Source organism: Vidua macroura, chromosome 6, assembly GCF_024509145.1.
Source record: "Vidua macroura isolate BioBank_ID:100142 chromosome 6, ASM2450914v1, whole genome shotgun sequence".
NCBI lineage: Eukaryota > Metazoa > Chordata > Aves > Passeriformes > Viduidae > Vidua > Vidua macroura.
This window is the reverse complement of record NC_071576.1, coordinates 62082697-62103860: the sequence shown is the minus strand read 5'-3', so window position 1 is coordinate 62103860 and position 21164 is coordinate 62082697. Positions and strand designations below refer to the sequence as shown.

The window sequence follows — 21164 nt, the reverse complement described above, 5'->3', positions numbered from 1 at the left end:
ACAACTCCATCCCCAGTAGTTTTGTATTTAAAATCAAGCCCTGGGGAGGCAGTGAGGAACATGGCACTGCCCAGCACACTCTGGATTGCAGAGCAATGCTGAGAACCCTCTCCTAGTAAGTTTAAATGCAGCCCAGAATTACAAGATGGTGTAACTGGGGTGGGTGGGGGTGGAGGAGGTGTAATTGCTCTGAGCAAGGAGAATTATAGCTACTCAGCTGCCAAGATCTCAAAGTGCCCCAAAACCACAGCTCTATTTCATCACATTTAATTTTTGTACATATATTAAATTCGGCCAAGTCAGTAGATTAAAATAATATAGTAGATTCTATCGACCCAGACTTTGGCAAAAATGTGACATAATCCCTTTTTGAAAACCCTAAAAGTGGCTTGCTTGTGAGGACTATCACATGGCTGAATAGTGGCTAAAGGGCTATAAATAAATAGATTGCAGCAGCACAAGGGAGGTGCTAGCAGATTGCCACAGGGAGTGGTATTAGGATCAGTTTTATTTAGCATCTTTATTAATGATCTGGAAGAAGGGGTAAACAGTGCATTAATTAAATTCACAGATTTCAGTATAGGGAGAAGTGTTATAAACATGACAGTGGGGAGAGAAATTATGCCAAAGGAGGTTAGAACCACTGAGATAAGTAAGAAAAGGGGATTCCTTCTGAAAAAAATTGCAGGCTAATAAATCTGAAGAGAATTGAAAGCCACAAAGAATCAGTGAGGGGAAGAAACCCAAACCTGTTAAGCTAAAATGAAAGACCCAGGGGCAGCAGCTGGCAGCAAACAATGCACGGGCTTGCAACATGAATGGGGAAGAGAATAAAATGATCTGGGCTACACACGTGGTTGTACCAGACATCAGAGCCTGATGCAAGCCTGGACTTCCTGCAGGAGCAGAAAAAACCACAGTCACCACCCTTCAGCAGGGTTCCAAGCAGCCAAGGATCCCCTCATCATACAGCACTGACAGAGATCTGCAGTTTGGTTCTAAGCCTCTTGTGAAAATTTGGAAAAAAAAACCAGAAAACACAGCCAAACAATCAACCAAGCAAACATGCCAGAATATCAGGATATCAGGCACCTCACCAGAAATAAGAGAGAGGAAAAGAGAAAAATCTGAAAGGAATACGAAGACTGAGGGGATAAAATAAATGACACAAGGCTAGAAAAGCAGCATCATGAAGGGTACAAGAAATCTTTAGGATCATCTCAAACACAGCACAGTTTGGAGTTTTTTTTAAATAAAATAAACCTAGGAAACGTAAAAGCAGAATATTAGTTCCCATTAGTAACATCTTCACTGCACTGAGGTACAGCCTCAAAAAGAATGAACTGAAACTGCTTTTCTTCATTCATTAAAACTGGGCATAATATTCAAAAATATAGTGTAGGAGACAATAGTTTAATAGTTCTTTTCCATCTCTAACTTCTATGATTCCTTAAGAGACAATAAGCAGAGGGACAACCCTCTGCAAAATTAAATCACTGGGATTCAACTGGAGAATGAAAATTAAATCACAGCCAAGTATTTTCTTCTCTGTAAGCATTAGCATTAATCACATGCAAAAGTAAAATATTAGTTAATTTGATTCCCTGTGCCTTCCAGACTCTGGTCGAAATGAATCAATGCAGGAAGACTCATTTCTCTGATAAGACTCATTTCTCTGATAACTGGGGAAATGGTAAGGAGGGAGGAAAAACGAAGTAAGGAGGGGAAAAAGAAAAAAAAAAAAAAAGGTAGAAATAGCTGGTGAAAATGAAATCACCAAAAGGAATCTGACTACAGAAAAATGTGTTAGGGCACTTATTTCTTCTCTATTCCTAATGGGAACAGTATATGTCAAATTTCACAGTGGTGGCTTTGAAAAAGTCTTATTTAACCATGGCTAGCACTGGGATAAGTCACCTTGGGCAGTAGAAACTCTCCAATTTACCACCTTAGGTGACTAAAACCTCTGAAAAATGGCTTTGCTCTCTGTCCCCTTCAGGTCAGCCCTCTGCAGCACCTGGGGTTTGCCAGGGAGAAGGTGGTGGCACACCAAAATGCCAGCTCCACGCCCTCAGCAAAGGCTGGGCAGGGTGAGTTCACAAGGCACAGCTAATTTGGGAACCCCTGTTCCTGCCCTGCTCTGAAAAGTCTGATTTGGGAACCCCTGTTCCTGCCCTGATGTGGAAATATGATTTGGGAACCCCTTCTCCTGCCCTGCTGTGAAAAATCTGATTTGGGAACCCCTGTTCCTGCCCTGCTGTGAAAAATCTCCTTTGGGAATCCCTGTTCCTGCCCTGCTGTGAAAAATCTGATTTGGGAACCCCTGTTCCTGCCCTGCTGTGAAAAGTCTGATTTGGGAACCCCTGTTCCTGCCCTGCTGTGAAAAATCTGATTTGGGAACCCCTTCTCCTGCCCTGCTGTGAAAAATCTCCTTTGGGAACCCCTTCTCCTGCCCTGCTGTAAAAAATCTGATTTGGGAACCCCTTCTCCTGCCCTGCTGTGAAAAATCTCCTTTGGGAACCCCTTCTCCTGCCCTGCTGTAAAAAAATCCTGTGGGAACTTTATTGAGCTGCCTAAGGGGTAGATCATCAACATCACAAAAACTTAAAAAAAAAAAAGCCAAAGGAACAAAATAGAAAAAAAAAAAATAACTAGCGGTCTGGTTTGTTTCTTTTGGTACATTTTAAAATATGTGCTTTTCCTCCTAAAGGCATGAAATAATGCACTTAATTAGAAGAATAAATCATTACATTTTTATAGTTAGCAGTTTCTTCTACAGTGAAATGAGATTAGTTTCCCACTACACACGCTGTTTATTGTTCAAATTTTATGGTAAATTCTAATAACTGAAGTGTTACAAACAGTTCAGTTTGAGGTTGGTTGGGTTTTGGTTTTTTTTTGCTATTAAACCAGCTCTCAGACTATTCTTTTGTTTTTTTATATATATATATATAATATATAGAAAATGAAACTTGTTTTATATATATAATATATATAATTTATATATAAATATAATATATATAATTTATATATAAATATAATTTATATAAATATATATAAATATATATTAATATATATTAATATATATGTGTATATATATATATATATATAAAACAAAAAAATATCTCTGACTTTCTACCTATTGCAGGGAAATACACACTCCCTTAAACGACCCTCTGAATGTTACGGGGATAGACTTATCCCTCAAATTCTACAGAGTTTAAATCTTAGTGCCACCTAGGAGCAAAGTCTGAATTTTGATCCTCACACCTACAACTGGGCAGGTTCTTCTCCTGCAGAACACAGGTAAGAACACAGGTAACACATAAGGACCCATCCTGCAGCCACAAACGTCACCCACCTACACAATTTTCTGTAGGACTGCAATTATTTCCCTCCGTCCACCCCCTCCTACAGCACCAAAATCAAGATGCAAACACCAAGAAAGCGCGGCAGACACCTCAGTGATTTCACTGCCATCTGAGACAAGCCCAGCAGCTCTGTGCTGAGGGCTGAGGAGGGAAGCACATCAAGCACTTGCCACAGAACATCCAGGCTGATGTGTTTTGCAGCCTGATTAATAGAAACAACCTCTGAGGACTAATCACAAGTCAAGCCCTGTTTTGTAGATTAATAGAACAAAAGCACAAGAGAATAGGGAAGGTTACAGGACTGGAATATAAATAAGAAAAGGTGCACATTCTGGGCAGATTGACTGCTAGTAATTATCAGCTAAAGGCACATCCTTACAGCGAGGTCTTGCTGCTGTGTGCTAGAACAGCTCATTTCCAGATGAACCATCAGTCTATGCATCTCTGAGTAGTCTGTCCCCCAAATCCACAAAGCAATGACAAAATAGGTGTTTGTTTTGTTTGTTTCTCTGAAACAAGTCACACCTGCATCTCACCCTTTCAGGCCACTTGGATTTCTAGGTTGATGTTTGGTGATTCAAGTTTGTAGCAGCTACACTTTTCAGCTATGCCTATGTGGGTCTGTTATTATTAATAAACAGTTATTTTATTTCTGACTGCTACACAAACCCTGCAATATGGGACCAGATGCTGCAGCCCAGCAGAGGTGCCACACATCCAATCTGCGCAGAGTGATCCACACTTGGTTTACTCCATCATTTTCCAAGCTTTCCCAAATGTTCCTGCTCTATACATGCAGCAATATAAGCTCTTGAACCCCATAAATCCAGGAGTTTTTAAAAGAAGATCTGCAGGTGAGGCAGTGGAAGGCAATATTCCTTAAAATGGCACTTTGCAGGCTTCTCAAGAAACATGAAACTTGTGTCATATTCATAAACAGAAGAAGGAGCCAAGCTTGCTAAAAACTGAAAAACCAAATTCAAGGAGCCATAACTCGAGATGACAGTGTTTTAGGGCATCCCATATTAAAAATGGGAACACTTGCAGCTTTCAGACTAGCAGCTCAGGTTGCCTTTCTCCTTTTCCTTGCAGTGCAGGCCACGGAAGTGTCCCGAGCAGCCCAGATGGAACACCAAGGGAAGTGTTAAAGAGAACACCTTTCTTGAAATTTAGTACATCCCCAGTTTTGAAAACGAGATGCATTAAAATCTGTGCCAGGAAAAGGAGACTGAAAGACAGCCTTCCTTCTTACATAAAGCTTACTTTATATATTACTTATATAAAATTGGAGGCAATACACAGCTATAAAGAACAATAAACCCAACTCAAGAGATTAATACAGTTAGCAGCTGCAAAGATCAGCTTTTGTCAGTGAGACACACACTGATTCACACATGCACAAAAATAAACTGGCTTTCTGAAGGACCAGGCCCACAGCCTTCCTGCCAGCTCTACCCATCCTACAAATGCTGCCAAAGCAGCAAAACTGGAGGTGAGAGCTCCCCAGAAGCACAGGACAGACAGGCTGGCAGATCTGCAGGTACAGAACTCAGGTATTTGCATTAATTGCAAAATAAATACGAGGGCAGAGCTGTCAGATGGTTTCATATCATTGGGAGATCACTCCCTGGGAAGCATCATTCCCTCTGTCAAAGTGGGCCTGTTAGAAACGCCAGCAATCCTCACATTTTACACCTACACAAACCACAATACAGACCAGCACCTAAACCTTATAGGGGTGCTTATAAATGCCCACGAGTCCCATTGATTTCCAGCTGAATCCACAAGCGCTGACCACTTCTGAAATAAGGTGCCAGATCTATTCTACTGAACAGAGTCTCATGAAAATCTGATGAATGCTCTTGACCTTTATGTCTATGCTCAGATTCACAATCAGTGGTCTCTTATTTAAAGTGCATGTGCAATTTTTGCTTTATTTCACAGCTTCTGTGAATTACTTTAAGCATTTTATACACACGTCAGGGTAAAGTTAGCATTGTGATCAATAAGTATTAGATAAATATGACCCAAATCATCTGAAAGACAGTCATGAGAAATCTTACCCTTCACTGGGAGCTAACAAAATCTAGTCACATACTTTTGGATTTAAAAAAAATAAAACATTATTGCTTCTCCACTTCTATTGCCTTTTATTGCCATCAGATCTCGTGAGCTTTACTGTCAGCTCTACCTGTGACATAAATTCTTCCACATTTCTTCCTGTTTGTCCTGAATAGATGAACTGTGAAACAAACCACTTGTAGATTGCATCTGTTTCCCACACCCAACCACCACCCTCCTCCCTGTCACCTCCTCCATCCTAATTTCACTCATTTCACTCCCCAGGAAGCCAGGCTTCATCACATGGAGTGCTTGCTCCAGAAGGCAAACGCTGCAAATACCAAACACCATCCCCCCACTCTCCTTAGCTTTCATATCTGAGCTGACATCACACGGTATGGAATATTCCTGTGGTCAGCGTGGGTCCAAAATCTTGCCCAGCCTGCTGATGGAGGCGAGGGATGTTGGAGAAGGCAGTGCTGATGCTGTAGCCAAACACAGGTGTGTCACCAACACCCTTCCAGCCAGGCCCAGACATCCTCCAGCAGGCTTCTCTGCCTGTCACTCACAGCACCCAGCTGCTCCCTAATTCTTCTTGCTCAGGGCACAGGGGAAATGAAGCAGTGAAAGTAATGAGGCTTGAAGAGCACCACGCAATGCAAAATCCATTCTGATGTCAGCTTGTCAGAGCTGGAGCCCCTCTCTTACTTCTCCACTCTCCTGCTGCGAAGGTGGCTGTCCTAGAGTCCTAGAGAGAAGGCATTTTTCAGCTCACCTGAGCACCAGGGTGTTTTCAGCTTTTGTCTGTCTTCCCTTCTCTACCAGACCACCACAAAGAGCTGTGGTGCATGTGGAAATGGAAAAGCAGGAGTCCTGAAGTGCAGGAGCTGCACGGGAGAATTTATTCAAGCAACACACTGCAAGGAGTCCTGCCCTGCACAGAACAGCCCATCTCCAGACCTGCCTTAACTCCTCTTTCCCAGCTCCCATTCTTTAAGGAGCTTCAAACCCTCTCCCAAAACAAAGCCTGATGAGAGTTAAACACGCCAGGAGTTTTGCACTATTTTGTGTCCTACTCTTGGTAACTCCTCGCTGGGTGTGAATGCTTTCAGCCTGCTCCTTGCACACGAATGCCACAGTGACCACTGTGTTATTCCAGTGTTCAGCTAAAGGAAAGCAAAGAGCTTGCCCCTGGCAAGTAAAAACACACCAACCAAAGCAAAACCACACGTGCAAGCACAGCTTGTCTGTCAAAACGTCCTTCTTGCTCAGCAAACCATACTCCAGCCTACAAATGAGGAGGGCACCATGGATAATCAGCGCCCCAACAGCGCAGCTCACGCTCCTTCTGCCTCTCTGCTCCTCTCCTGAACTCCAGGAAAATGGAGCAAGAATTAGAGACCCAGAGCAGATTTCCACAGTCACCTGTGGAAAACATCAAATCCCTGTTTCCACACCGGATTCAAAAGAGCTAGGGGAGCTACCATTTTATGTCTCCTTTAACTGGCTAGAATTCCACTCACAAATTTTAGGCACAGTTTATTTGTTAACACCAGTAATGAATACTCTGAAGTTGTTATTCTTGCTGAAGTCAAGCCTGAAGAAAAAAGATCAAGGCTTCATGATCTGCCCCAGTGCCAGGATGCAGAGCTGTCCAACGCTTTAAATAGGGCAGGTTTGTGCCACAGTATTAAAAATTACTTATGAGCGAGTGCATTTAAAATTATACAAACATACCTCTCTTTATTTAAAAAAAAAAAAAAAAAAGAAGAAAAAAGGAAAGAAAGCTTTCAAAAGTAAACAGGACAATTTTTTACTTGGAAGTGAATCTGATATCAAGGAGACCAAAGGAAAATCAGCCACATTCCCTACAAGGCACAAAATGTAAACAAACCTCTGCAATTCTAGACCAGGGGGAATTCATTCTTCCATTCTAAACTGTGAGACCTGGAGGACAAATGCCAAGAAAAACGAAACAGAAGCCTGCACCTTTAAACACAGCCACGCTGCAGTGGTGGTGTGTTTGTTTAACATACAGACAGGAGACTTCAGTCTTTGCCAAGAATTCTCTCAAGCTGCTGACTTCTACTGCATAAACACCAGAATTCCTGAAAAAACTGGTGCGACACACACAGCCTTGTCCAGTCCCCCCTGGTTTCCTCAGCACTAAACAGCAAAGAAGAACTTTACTGCTGAATAGTCCAATTTCTATCCCTCCTTTTTTTAGACACGAGCTAATTGCCAGCTAAGACCATGAAAATAAAAGAAATGAGATCCATTCCAACCCATCAGTGTATCTGAATCCCATCATGTGAGTTGCCAATTGGTTTTCCAGTCCTCACGCTCAATATCTGCTGCTAATTTGCTTGCTATTTCAAGAACTTGAAGACTGTCAGCAAAACCCATGATGCATTACAAAACTTATAATTGGAAAGGGAAAAAAAAAAACCCTCTGACACCTCTCTGACAGGATAAACAGAGAGTCTGAAAACACTGATCAGAGCAAGACAGAAGTACTAACTTAGAGCTGCTTGTGCTAAAATTCCACTGCAAATGGAGCAGAGAAAGAAACCGAGTTAGGGAAATCATTTTAAACCGATGTAAAATCATTTGATGGAGCCCCAGATTTTACACTGGGCTAAAAAGAAGAGGACAAGATTGCACAAAACATTATTTTTAAAGGAGATGGCCGAACCCGTCTCTGCCTTCTTAAGGTTGCATTATCTATGCCAATTAAAACTTTGCTCCTGGAAAAGAGTTAAGGCACTTCCTCCAGAGTTACTAAAAAAAGCAAATGGAAGCCTTGGCTGCGCAGACGTGAGTGACAGTGAGCCGTTTGTTCCTGACCTCTGGATCACCCCCCAGATCAAATTCCTGGACACAGGAAAAACCCACCAAGTGTTCATTAGGAGCAACTGGGAGGCCAGCTCTGCGCTCCTGCTGCCCGAGCTGCTGCTCCTGCCACAGGGAGGGAAGGGCTGGATGTCAGAACCCAAGGTGTCCCTCAGACACTCTGGGATGTTCCAGGCCCAGGGCAGAAGCCTCTGAGACCCTGGCAGGCAGCCAGAAACCCCTGTGGTTTTGAGTTTGACCCATGGAACAATTTACCAACCTTGCAGGAAGAACAAGAAATCACAAAAGTTTAGATATTATAATAGAGTAATCACTTTGTATCAATTTTTAGAGTAATCAATTTGTAATCACAAAGTGAAAGGAAGGATTTTTGAGTGCTGTACAGGGGGGTTTAGGCCTTGTACAGAGGGGTCTGAGTTTTGTACATGGGGGTCAGAGGTTCTAAGATGGAGGGATTTGGGCGTGCCCTGTCCTCCTTCTTTCTCCTTCCTACCCCCCATGTTCTTGGTGGTGTTGGCACTCACAGATTGGTTTAGAGTGGAAAGTCACTGTTCAATATAGGTGATAGGCATTGGGGAAAAACTATAAACATTTAATAGGTAATGTGTGATATAAGAGATGGCACCAGCCCCTTGGGTGCGAGAGATGAAGACGGAGGGAGAGAGAGAGACGCAGAGGGAGAAGGAGTCAGGGACAATGCCAGGGAGTCTGTGTGCCTTGAGATTATTGCAATAAACTGCCTTGAGACCACACGACTGAAGACTGCTGAGCCTTTCTTTGAAGGCACGGGTTGGAGGAGAGACTTTACCACCACCCGGGGTCACCCCAATTTGGGGGTGATCCCGACAGCTGGGCTGCAGGGGAGCCCGTCCCATCACAGCGATGCAAAGGGCAGATGCAGCCAGAGCTGAAGGATTGACTGCTGCCCTTCGCCTCCGGGGCGCTCTGAGTCACCCACCGAGAGCCGGCTCTGGCAGCCCCTGGCGGGCACTCACTGACACGGGAGGAGCTTTGTGCACTGCACCTGGCTGCCTTCCAAAAGATCTCCCTGCCTCCATAATTTCATTTATTTAGTTAGTTAAATTATTTCTATTTATTTATATAAATAAATATATTTATATATTATATAAATATATAATCATGTAGGTATTTTTATATAATTATATATTTACACTGCACCTTGCTGCCTTCCAAAAGATCTCTGTGCCTCCATAATTTCATTCATTTATTTAGTTAAATAATTTCTATTTATTTATATATATATATATATATATAATCATGTAGGTATTTTTATATAATTATATATTTACACTGCACCTTGCTGCCTTCCAAAAGATCTCCGTGCCTCCATAATTTCATTCATTTATTTAGTTAAATTATTTCTATTTATTTATATAAATAAATATATTTATATAAATATATTTATATAAATATATATATAAATATATTTATATATTATATAAATATATACTCATGTAGGTATTTTTATATAATTATATATTTACAGTGCATCTTGCTGCCTTCCAAAAGATCTCCGTACCTCCATAATTTCATTTATTTAGTTAAATTATTTCTATTTTTATATATATATATGTATATAATCATGTGGGTATTTTTATATAATTATATATTTATATATATTTACACTGCACGTTGATTCCTTCAAAAAGATCTCTGTACCTCCATAATTTCATTTATTTATTTAGTTAAATTATTTCTTTTTATATATATATATATATATAAAATCATGTAGGTATTTTTATATAATTATATATTTATATATATTTACACTGCACGTTGCTTCCTTCAAAAAGATCTCTGTACCGCCATAATTTCATTTATTTAGTTAAATTGTTTCTATTTATATATAACTATATATATTTATGTATTATGTAGGTATTTATACATCTATTTATATATATTTACACTGCACATTGCTTCCTTCAAAAAGATCTCTGTACCTCCATAATTTTATTTATTTAGTTAAATTATTCCTATTTATTTATATATATATATAAAATCATGTAGGTATTTTTATATAATTATATATTTATATATATTTACACTGCACATTGCTTCCTTCAAAAAGATCTCTAAATCTCAATATTTTTATTTATTTTAATTATTTATGTTTACATATAAAATTATATATATTTATATATTATCATGTAGATATTTATACATATATTTATATATATTTACACTACACATTTCTTCCTTCAAAAATATCTCTGTACGTCCATATTTTTATTTATTTAAATTATTTATATTTATATAATTATATATATTTATATAATATCATGTAGATATGTATACACATATTTATACATTTACACTATACATTTCTTCTTTCAAAATACCTCTGTATCTCCATATTTTTATTTATTTAAATTATTTATATTTATATATAATTGTATATGTTTATATAATATCATGTAGATATATATATTTATATATTTACACTACACATTTCTTCCTTCAGAAAGATCTCTGTATCTCCATATTTTTATTTATTTATTTATTTAAATGATGTTTATTTATTTATTTATTTATATATTTTCATATATTTATATATTATCATGTAGATATTTATACATATATTTATATATATTTACACTACACATTTCTTCCTTCACAAAGATCTCTGTACCTCCAGTTATCTAAACAAATATATGGGCTGAAAGCCCCAGACCTCCAGCTTTACTTCTCATTCTCTTAGATACGAGTGGAATTTCCTGACATACTTTCATAGCTAAAAATGACGTAAAGGATCGCTTTGTTAGATTATTTTACACTTTCTGTGAAATTCTTGTGCAGAACAGAATTTAAAATCCATATATAGAAATGTAAATAAATAAAAATATTTATATATAGATATATAAATGTATAAGTGTACATATATAATATATAATATATAATATATATTATATATTGTATATTGTATATTGTATATTGTATATTGTATATAATATATGTAACATATAACATATTATATATTATATATTACATATACTATATTATCTATGATATATATAGCACATAACATAATATATAATATATAATATATAATATATAATATATAATATATATTATATATTATATATTATCTATTATAATATAATAGATAATATATAAATAAATAAATATATATATAAATATATAAAATATATAAAAATATAATTAAATATCAAATCCAATAAGCCTATTGCCTCCTTCTTCATCAAACTAAGAATCACCAATTTCAATGCACACAAAGTGCATCAGAACACTTTTTCTTTTCAACTACTTTTCTCCCTCAAACAGGCAAAACACCCACAAAAGTTACCTACAGAGCTGATCAGCAGAACAAAATAAAACAGCGAGAAATGTTCTTCCTGAGCAATCGTTTCTGTCAAAATGTGGTTTAAACAAATTCTGGCTCCAGTTAACTGCAGTTCTCTGGTGGTTTTGTGCTTTTAAAGCTTCATTAGAAAACACACACTGTGAGAATATTTGTATCCAAACGTCTGCAGCCTACTATGGGAAATTCAGCCCTCAGCAAGGGTGAACAATTTCAGATATAGTTAAAAAAAAAAAAAAACAGCACGTATTTTAAAATAACATTTGAATATAAGTAAAACTTACACTAATTCGCTTATGCATATTCAGCACCCGGAGCTGCAGTAAAACCAGACTGTGTCTCCTTACCCTTTCACAGCTACACCAGCATGAGTTATGCCTGTGTTTACTTCACAGAGGGAGTTTTAAGATTTAAAAATTCATAAATCCATCACTGGTTTTTATTTTCCGTCCTGTTTAATAAGAAGCCTCAGTCTCGAATTTCCCAAGGAGGAAACGCTTTCACTGGAACCTTGCAGAATTTTTTACTGCATAAACTATCAATTATTTTCCCACCAAACAAGCCAGGTTCATAGGGCAAAGTCAGAAGGAAGGGAAAGGAGGGGAATGTTTTTGTGGATTGTTATCTATAGACCAAATGGAAAATCTTCAGCCATTTTGTTCCTTCAAGGTACATCAAAGAATCTCCTGTTTAAGGTGTGAAAATGTCAGTCACATTCTTCACCTCAGAAAATGAGCACAGCTCTGAATGTCATTTATGTCCCACCCTTGCACTTTTCTCTTTTAGGAGCTGATACTCTTCTTTTCAACTTCCCCCCAGCTAATGCCATTTAATACTCTCAGAACTATCAGGCTAAATTCAGATTTTCTGCTCCTCAGAGGCTGTTGTTATGCACCACAGCACATTCCAATTGCAAATACACACGAATGCTCCCATGTATTGTAAGCCCTTTTTTTACTCACAAATCCCGCTAAATTGTAAGTTAGGAGGCACTACTTGAATTCTCTTAGGTCTTTAGGAAGCTTTTAGCTGTACCATGAGTAATAACATGTAATGAATATGAACTGATATTTCTTCTCTGTATTTACACTGAGTTGGCAATTTACATTTTCTAGCTAGATGACTTATAGCCAGCCTTCCCAGCGCTCTGGCAATTACTTCTTAGAAACCCCTGACAGGCTCCAACCTCCAGAATCACATCTGTTATTCTTGGTTTGGTCCCTCTTTTTTAAATTAAAACCAGTAGCTTTATCAGCAAATGAGAAATTTTTTTTCCCCCCCCTCTGGAAATACTTGCAGAACTGCACATAAATTGAACATGCCAACTTATCTCACGTTAGGGTTGGCACATCTCCTGGGTTAATGACCAGTGCTCCAATTCTGGGACAGAACTAATTGGGGTAAGGAGGCTGTAAATACACACAAAACCCCACAAATTCTCTTCCTTGGGGGCAATCTGAGGATTTATAGGACTAGAGCAAGCTGTGATTGGAGGGGAGAGAGTACAAAAATTTAAGAAGTGGTAAAATGCCTGTCTTGATCATCCTGTCTCAGTTTCCAGGCACGGAACAAAATTAGAGCAGATTTTACCAATATCTGGTGGGACTTTTCCTTCCTCTGAAAGACTGGCTAAAATACAAAAAAAAAAAAAAAAAACCTAGTAAATTTTCACATTTTCTAAAAACTGTCATTAATAAAAAAAAGAAAAAAGGAAAATGCATGGACAGTTCCACATTTCTGCTCTCAACACAGATTGGCTGATTGACCTAAAAAGCTTTATTGAAAATACAGCTCAACTCCACGTCCAGAGGTGCTCAAGACATGATTTGACAACAATTTTTGGCAGCTAAACACAAATGAAGGTCAAGAGAGACAAGGCCTCACTGGGTTCGAGCTCAGTGTCAATTTCTAACAATCTAGCTTCGTTTATCATGCCTCACTAATGGGAAAAATCCAGTTTTGGGTTATGGGAAAGATGAATTCAGGTTTGTCTTCCATGAGACACACGCCATTCACTTTTTACAGCTAAGACAACTCAGGGCCTTGAGTTGTCCCTTAATATTCCAGAGCAAACATTCTAAATCCACGTGCACAGCTGCAAATGGAAAGAACCTCTAAATGTCTCTTCTGGAGACAAAAGGATGGCAGATTTCCATTATGGATTTGGGAAGGAAAAGAGAAGAAAAGAGAACATGATGTACTGCCAGTGCATATACACGTAAGGGTAAAGGTGCATCACACGGTTCTCTCCTGTGTTCTCCTGGTCTCTCCAGCAGTGCTGCAGGAAGCTGAGCTCATTAAATCTGATCTAAATAAATCTGGAGATATGCCTGCACTTCCTAATCACTGCAGAGGCCCTCCAAGTCTGATGCCCACACACAAAAGCAGCTGAACACAATCCCAACCTCAGCAGCAAACCCTCCTCAGCTCCTCAGCCTGCAGCAAGCCTCAAACCCACCCCACTACCCAAAGCCTTCTGTGCTGCTGGTACAAAAAAAAAGTACTTTAAAATGTCTTGAGGAGATGATTCCTAACCTGAATTAAGATCATCTTTCCCAATTTGCTGATATTGTGGGGTTTAGGGCATTACTTTTTTTTTTTTAGCTAAGCAATGTCAGGCTGATTTAAACTAGTAGCTAAAGGCTATGACTTAAATTAAAAGATTAGCAGCTCAAGTCAAGAATGTGAGATACAGAGCTAGATCACAGTTTTCCAGCCAGCACTAATGCATACAATATGACCAGGAGAAAGCATTGTCAGAGGCATCAACGTGTGTGGTGTCACACCAGCCACCAAGGTCTCCAGGCCACGACAACAAAGAAGAGCTGAAGGGGAAAATTTCTAATGCATGTAGAGGTTTGACCCATTTCCTGGTTCAACCCCTCTTCTACTCTCACCTTTAAAGCAAGCCTGACATCAAAAATAAGTTATAAGCTCATAATAAGCCCTTCTCATAGGTGTGCATAAATTAGCATGTCGGTGCTTCTGCTGACAATTGAGAATTCCAAGCTACAGAATGATTATCACCATCACTCAAGCTCAGGTCTCTGGTAAAGCCTGAGAGGAGACTGTGGCTGTTCTCAGCGTGAGAATTTAGAACAAGCGCTACCCAAGGCTCCAGAGAAAGATGTCAGGCATCACAGTGAAATGACATGTAGAAAAAACAAGGCAGGACCTCCTTAGCACAAAACTGGGCAGCAATCTTTCCTGCATGACACGCTTGACACATGGGTGGAATGAGACCAAAACCCGTTCGAAATTCTGTTATCACAACTTTACAAGCAAAAGAAAACAATGCCTAGAACTGCTCAAAAATAAGGCTTAAAGCACCTGCTGCCTCGTGCCCTTATGCTGTGTGGGTGTTAAATGCCACCACACTAATCTATTAGCACAGCAGATATAAATATAAATAGCTCAGCAGTATAGAATGTAATGGAGTTCCCCTAATGCATCCCAAAATGCCACCACAGTTCATCCACAAGCACAGAGCTGGTATTGACTCCACAGTTCAGGTGCATTCAGCAGGCAGAACAGAAATAGTTACGGCTCCTTTTGTCTTATTGCACACACTTGGCTAAACAGAGATTATCTATCCAAAAAAGAAAAGGGAAAAAAAATTTAAAAAAGAAAAGCAACTGTGTCAGAATGGTTACAGCTAAGTCTGATACTGTTCTGCAGGGCAATGCAACAAAGCAGCTTCATGCAGGTTCAACAGGAATGACTCCTGCTGGGGTTCAAGCAACAAACAGCAAAGAAAGTTTAAATTGAGACTTACCACGGGGCACCATATATTCGGAATCCTTTAACTGTTACCTCTGAATCTTGTAAGTAAATACTATTTGTCAGGAGTGACTGAACATTGTCAAAGTCCTCTGGTTTCAATTTGGACACAGAGGGAAAGCGGTAGTAATCTTGTTTAACAAGGTCTGCCATGAATTCCTTATCAAATGTCAGTTCATGATTCCCAGCAATCACTATTTTATATTCATATGGTAGGTTTCCTGAAATAACAAAAAAGAGGACTTCATTAGCACATTTCCTCCCACAACAAGCAGCCAGCCAGCAGTGACAGAGGGGGACACCCGAGGCCTGGGAGCGTCTCCGTGCTGGGCACAGGACACGGATGCTGCTCCTCCTCCACGCCGTGGGACGGGGTCAAAAGGCACGGGAATGCCACAGCAAAGAGCCCCGTGCTGCAGGGCTCAGCAGCACCAGCTGCTGGGAGCCAAACCAGCTCCAAAGGTGGCATCAAACACCTCTGCTGCGTTATTCACCTCAGTGTGACCACGAGGCTTTAATCCGGGTCAGTCCCCAGGAGTGACCTGTGAGGAGTGAGTAACCCAGGAGTAACTAGTGAGGAGCCTGGCAGGCGACCAGAGACTGCAGGATGCTGCCAGCCATGTCCTGAGAGCACCAGAGCAGAGTGCTGGGGCTGGTGGGCTCTAAAATTATGGCTTGATTTTGATTAATCTGTATTCCAGGGGCATTTATTTGTTGGAACCCTGCTTACTGAGAATTTCAGACTTTCTCTGCTGCCCCCCAGGAGAACTCTGCATTGACCTGAGGCCGTGGAGAAGCTTCCAGAATGGAATGACAGAACTGGGATTGTGGGGGTGGAGTTTGGATAGAAGTGTGTAACATCACAGGGTGGGAAACTTAGAGTTTAAAGGTTTAGAATATAGTAACATATATAAAGCAAGATGGAGGTTTTAGGGCAGTGGCTGCTCCTTCTTCACCTTCTCCGTGGGTTTGGGTGGTTTTGTGTAATTGGATAAAAAAGTCCACATTGTGGACACGGGTGGTTGGTTATTGGGTTAAAAATAACAATAATTTAGGTGTAATTTCCTAATTGGACAGTTGATCCTTAAAAGGCCTCATAGAGAGGGAGATGGGGCTCCATTTTTAGTTTGTGAGAGTGAAGGGCTGTAGAACTCAGGGTTTGTGAGACTGTAGAATAAGAACTAATAAACATCTGAGTCCCAACAAGAAATACCTTATCACACATTTAATCCTGACCTTGGCAGAAAAGAAGCAAAGAATCCCCATTTATTCAAGACTAAGTCTATTCCCCAAAGCTTCAATTCACTTGCAACATCCTTCTATATAGTTATTATTATTTTTGTTACTACATTTATGGCAGTATCTCAATTCTTGTAGAAAGCACACAAGTAGGAGCAGCCACAAAACTCAGCCACATAAGACAAACTCGAAAAAAGGAAAATCATTTACCATCAGAGTCAAAAGGAAAGAATCACATGTTTGCTCCCCTCAATTCAGGGGAACTAATACCTTGTTTGGAAGGAGGCATGGATCAAGCTCACAGAGCCAGATTTTTGGAGTTCAGAACAGATTTTCAAGCACTTGGTACCAGCAATCAGTGCCAGATCTTCCAAATAAACATACTGGGTGCTGAGCTCCCTTAAAAATGCAGTCTTCACAGAAGTTAGGCTCCCTTACAAAATCTGTCCCTCTGTGACTTGCCAAAAATCACACGTAAGATTGCATCAAAGCTAACTGCTCCTGCCTTCACAACAAGCCTGATTTCTTAGCCTCATACCTTATCCTTCATTTTGGTGTTTATTACTAATAATTACTTAGAAATCGTTTGGTTTGTTATGGGGATTTCTGTGCAGTTTGTCCTTGGTTTTTTTCCATAAAGGCAGCAAAATTTATGTAGAGATCTGTGGGTTCATCTTCCAGTTCTGGAACCCACAACATCTGTCCCAGGGAGGACAGAATCTGTTATGCATTTCTTGTGAGTACAGATCTCCTAAACAGAAGTGGCTTTCCTAGTTTAAAACTTACCTTCCAACTTTTGAAACTGTTTGGGTTTGGGTTCTTTTTTTAAAGTGAGTCTCAGAGTAAAGCTGTAAGTATATACAACAAGATTAACTTTTCCCCTGAATAGGACTTATAAGGGAACCAGTCAAAACCCTCTGCTTTTTCAATATTTGCAGCACAGAAACAGGAATTACATTAGTTAATTCTGGATGGAAAACCAAAAAGCTACAAATCCCTTGAAAAAACCAAGCAGACTATGTTTTCCATAGATACCTCAGGCCTGAACAAAATACATATTCATAACACTCTGTGGTGCTGCATTAGAATAAAAGCTGGGGAGATGCAATAAATGCTTCTCTACAGTTTTTTTTTTTGCTCACTCCTTTCCCACCTTCCTCCCCTTCCCCACTACGCGCTGCTCTGCAATGCATTTTTATTTAAAAACTCTCTGTGGCATGTACCTAAAATTCCTGCTCTCTGTGACTCCTGGGCACAAGATAAAAACTGCTATTTTCTCTTCTCCCAGGAAACATAAAAGATATCACCAGCATGAAATTTGATACACTTGCCATAACCATCAATCCCCCAAAACAAGCTAGGTGTGATAATATTCTCAGAGAAGTGGGATGGAGAAGTCAAATTCAGTTTTCTGCTAAGTTATCAACACTTGCCTGTTTTAGCACAGAAAACTCTTCATCTTACTTGATACATATCCAAGCTTTACACTTTCATTTATTTTGATAGACTTGAAAACCAGCACATTTTGCTGATATTATGCCCAATTAGGCCTGGAGCATTTTTGCTCAATATTTTTTTTTTTTAAATAAGGGCTTTGAAGGCACACAGGACATGCAAAGGCAAACTAATGGTGACATCAATAATTATTAAAACACATAAATGTAGCATTAGACATGTTATATAAGCACCTGAAATCTGCAGGGGAAACCCAGACAGTATTTTTTGCAAAGACAGCTGCTGGTATTTTTAGGACTATGACACATCAAAAGCCAGGGCAGCAGCAAGAGAAAGTCTCATTCAATTCTTCTCTCTTCCTCGAGGAAAAGGACTATCTAACACTAATCATAGTAATAAATTACTTGCAATCAGATCACCCATTTATTTATCATATTCTGTTTTTTCCTTCTTCAACGGCCCCGTGGCATTGCACAACATCCACTCTCCCTGATATCATTTCTGAAATATTTTGTTTTCTTTTGGCAGACCTGCCCTTTCTCTATAATCTGTTGACCTTGTGTTTAATATGGAAACATAAACAGTCATCTTCAAAAATCTCCTGCTCCATGGTAATTTTGTTTTATCTTGACCAGATTAATCTCTGTGTATCTGCATCAGTGCTGCCTGAACAACACACAGGTTGAAAGGCTTTTCCTCATTTTCCCTCACTAAATCTTTGTTAGCCACATTTGGTCTTTATTAGTCTGATTTCCTAACTATCAAATCTTCCATTATGCATCAGCAAACATCATTCACCCCAAATTTATACTGTGACTCTGGAAAACAATTAGAAGAATCCTTTTCCAAACTAGAAAAAGTGGGATCTGTTTGCTGGGCCGAGCACTCCAGAAACACCCATTATTAACTCCCAGCATCATAACTGAGTTTATTTAAAAACACTTAAATGCTTAACAGGTGAGATCAGAAGGCTAAAATTACAGCTACCAAAACGCCCAGGGCACTAAGTCTGTGAAGCAGAGTCACTGACACTGGAGGATTTGAAACCCATATTTATGTGTGTATATACACACACACAGGGTGTGCATATGACTGTCTTCAAAATATATCTATTATTTTGGTTAAGATGTTTTTCAACAACTCTCAACAGTACCAGCAAGGGCACAATGTAATCATTGATTGAGAAAATACTGCAATTAGACAAGTTGTTCTCTTCTGGAAGCCAGGAGGTCAACACCACTCCTGCTCAAACAAAGGTGACAATGGTTATCTCTGAATTGCTTACAAAAACGGAATTGCTTACAGTAAATGCATTAATGTGGGACTCTCAGAAAACTTCTGTGGCTTCTGGGCTAACAAGTCAGCCCTCAAGCTACAGTCCCAGGTACATTTGTCCCCCAGTGGTTCATCTTTACTGCTGTGCCACGGCACCTTCCTGCCAACACAAGGATTTGGTGGGCACAGAGCAGAGAGGATCAGATGAAAATGAAAAATGATGAAAAGAGAAAAATGATGTGGCAAAAAAGGAGTGGGGGCCTGAATGCTGCTAAGGCAGAACTTCTATTGCTGGCTGCAGCCACTTACACCACTCCAAGTGTCAGCTGAACAACAGACTGACTTTAAATATATCTGTGACATGGGGCAAGGGGGAAAGCTCGGGGGCCAGGGGGTTGTGGGGTCTTTTCAACCTACCTAAGTAGTTGTTTCAGTGGGTTTCTTTAAATTCACCTTAAGCACTTGGAGCCTAGGAAGCCTTAATCTGTGGAAGAACCATTCCCATTTTAATAGCATGCTTCACGTGAGTACAGTTTAGTCACACAACCCAAGCTCTGTAGAGCTGCCAGACATGAAAAGGAGCGTGCCTGGCAGTGAACCTTAACTGCTGAGTCCCTATAAAAATAGAAATTCGCATTATTTTTCTACTACTGCTACCTGCAGACCCCACAGGGAAGTAGGGGAATAAGAAGTAATGTGATGCTAGCTGTCTGTAGAGCAGTAGGAACCTGTATTTACACACAAATGATATGCAAGGGCTTTTGATGCGAAGCTCTGAATATGCATACGCAGGCATTAACTATTCAAACCACACAACACTTCCATGAAACATGCAGCTTTCCTCATGCCTGTTTCATAGCCTCATAAACCCTTTGGCCATATGCTGAGAAACAGACTGAGAAGCCTTGAAGTCTAAAACCTTAAAGAGAGGGAAAACTGTACAAGAGAGAGATGTGCGTGCAAGCGAATCATCTCGAATTTATGGTATTTTGTGTACACCCCAAAAGTGCAAAACTGGTCGTGGGGCATTCCCCTGTAACCAGCCCCATACACATCCAGGGATGAACACAGAAGGAGCAGATTTTGTGTGGCTCCTACAGACTCCAGTGCCCACAGCTGCTGAGGGCAAGCAGCAGAGCCCAGCTCTGGTCAGCAGCTCTGCAACTTCTTCCTAGAGAGGTTTCTCCTGGAAAGCCCTTGGCAACACGGGGCCATGGTCACTCTCTCTTCCCAGCATTTACAGCACAGTCCCAACACACAGAGGCTCCTTTCAGCTCTTTAAAACAAAGACAGAGTATCTCAAAGGCTGCTATTTCTCCTTCAGCAGCAATGAGTGAGTTGGACTGCAGAAGTACAGTTACACAGACTTGAGCTTCCACAGGACAAGCTGGGCCCAGCCCACCTAAAACCCACTTCAGGTACCCAGATCCAAAACTGGGTAAGAAAAACACCTTTTCTAAGATGAGACTGCCCAACTGACTGTGAAAATATTTTGGCTGTTTTAACCAAGTCAGCCCTCTCCAAAAGTCCTCAATGGGACAGCTCAAACTGGTATCCACCAACACACTGGCTGAAAACATAGCCCATGGATTTCTGTGCAGTTTAGCTCCCTGTGTCTGTAGAAACCTACACAATGAAACAATTAAAAGCGAAAAAAAAAAAAAAAAAAGGCAGCAAATAAGAAACAGAACATGCACAAAAAACAGAGCATGCTTCTAAAACAGTACAAAGAACTGAAGCACAGGATCTCTCAAAGCCTTCCCAGTGAAAAGTGTTCCACCATCAGTTCA

The 21164-nt window shown here is 39.9% G+C and overlaps 1 protein-coding gene across 2 annotated transcripts in view; it reads right to left on the bottom strand.

Annotated features, from left to right (window-relative positions):
- Positions 1–21164, bottom strand: part of MPPED2 (metallophosphoesterase domain containing 2) — a 113259-nt gene that overhangs the window by 36687 nt on the left and 55408 nt on the right. For both annotated transcript variants that reach the window (XM_053979738.1, XM_053979739.1), the window contains exon 4: positions 15401–15626. In XM_053979738.1, coding sequence (XP_053835713.1) covers positions 15401–15626 — 226 coding nt within the window. The remainder of the gene's footprint in view (positions 1–15400; positions 15627–21164) is intronic.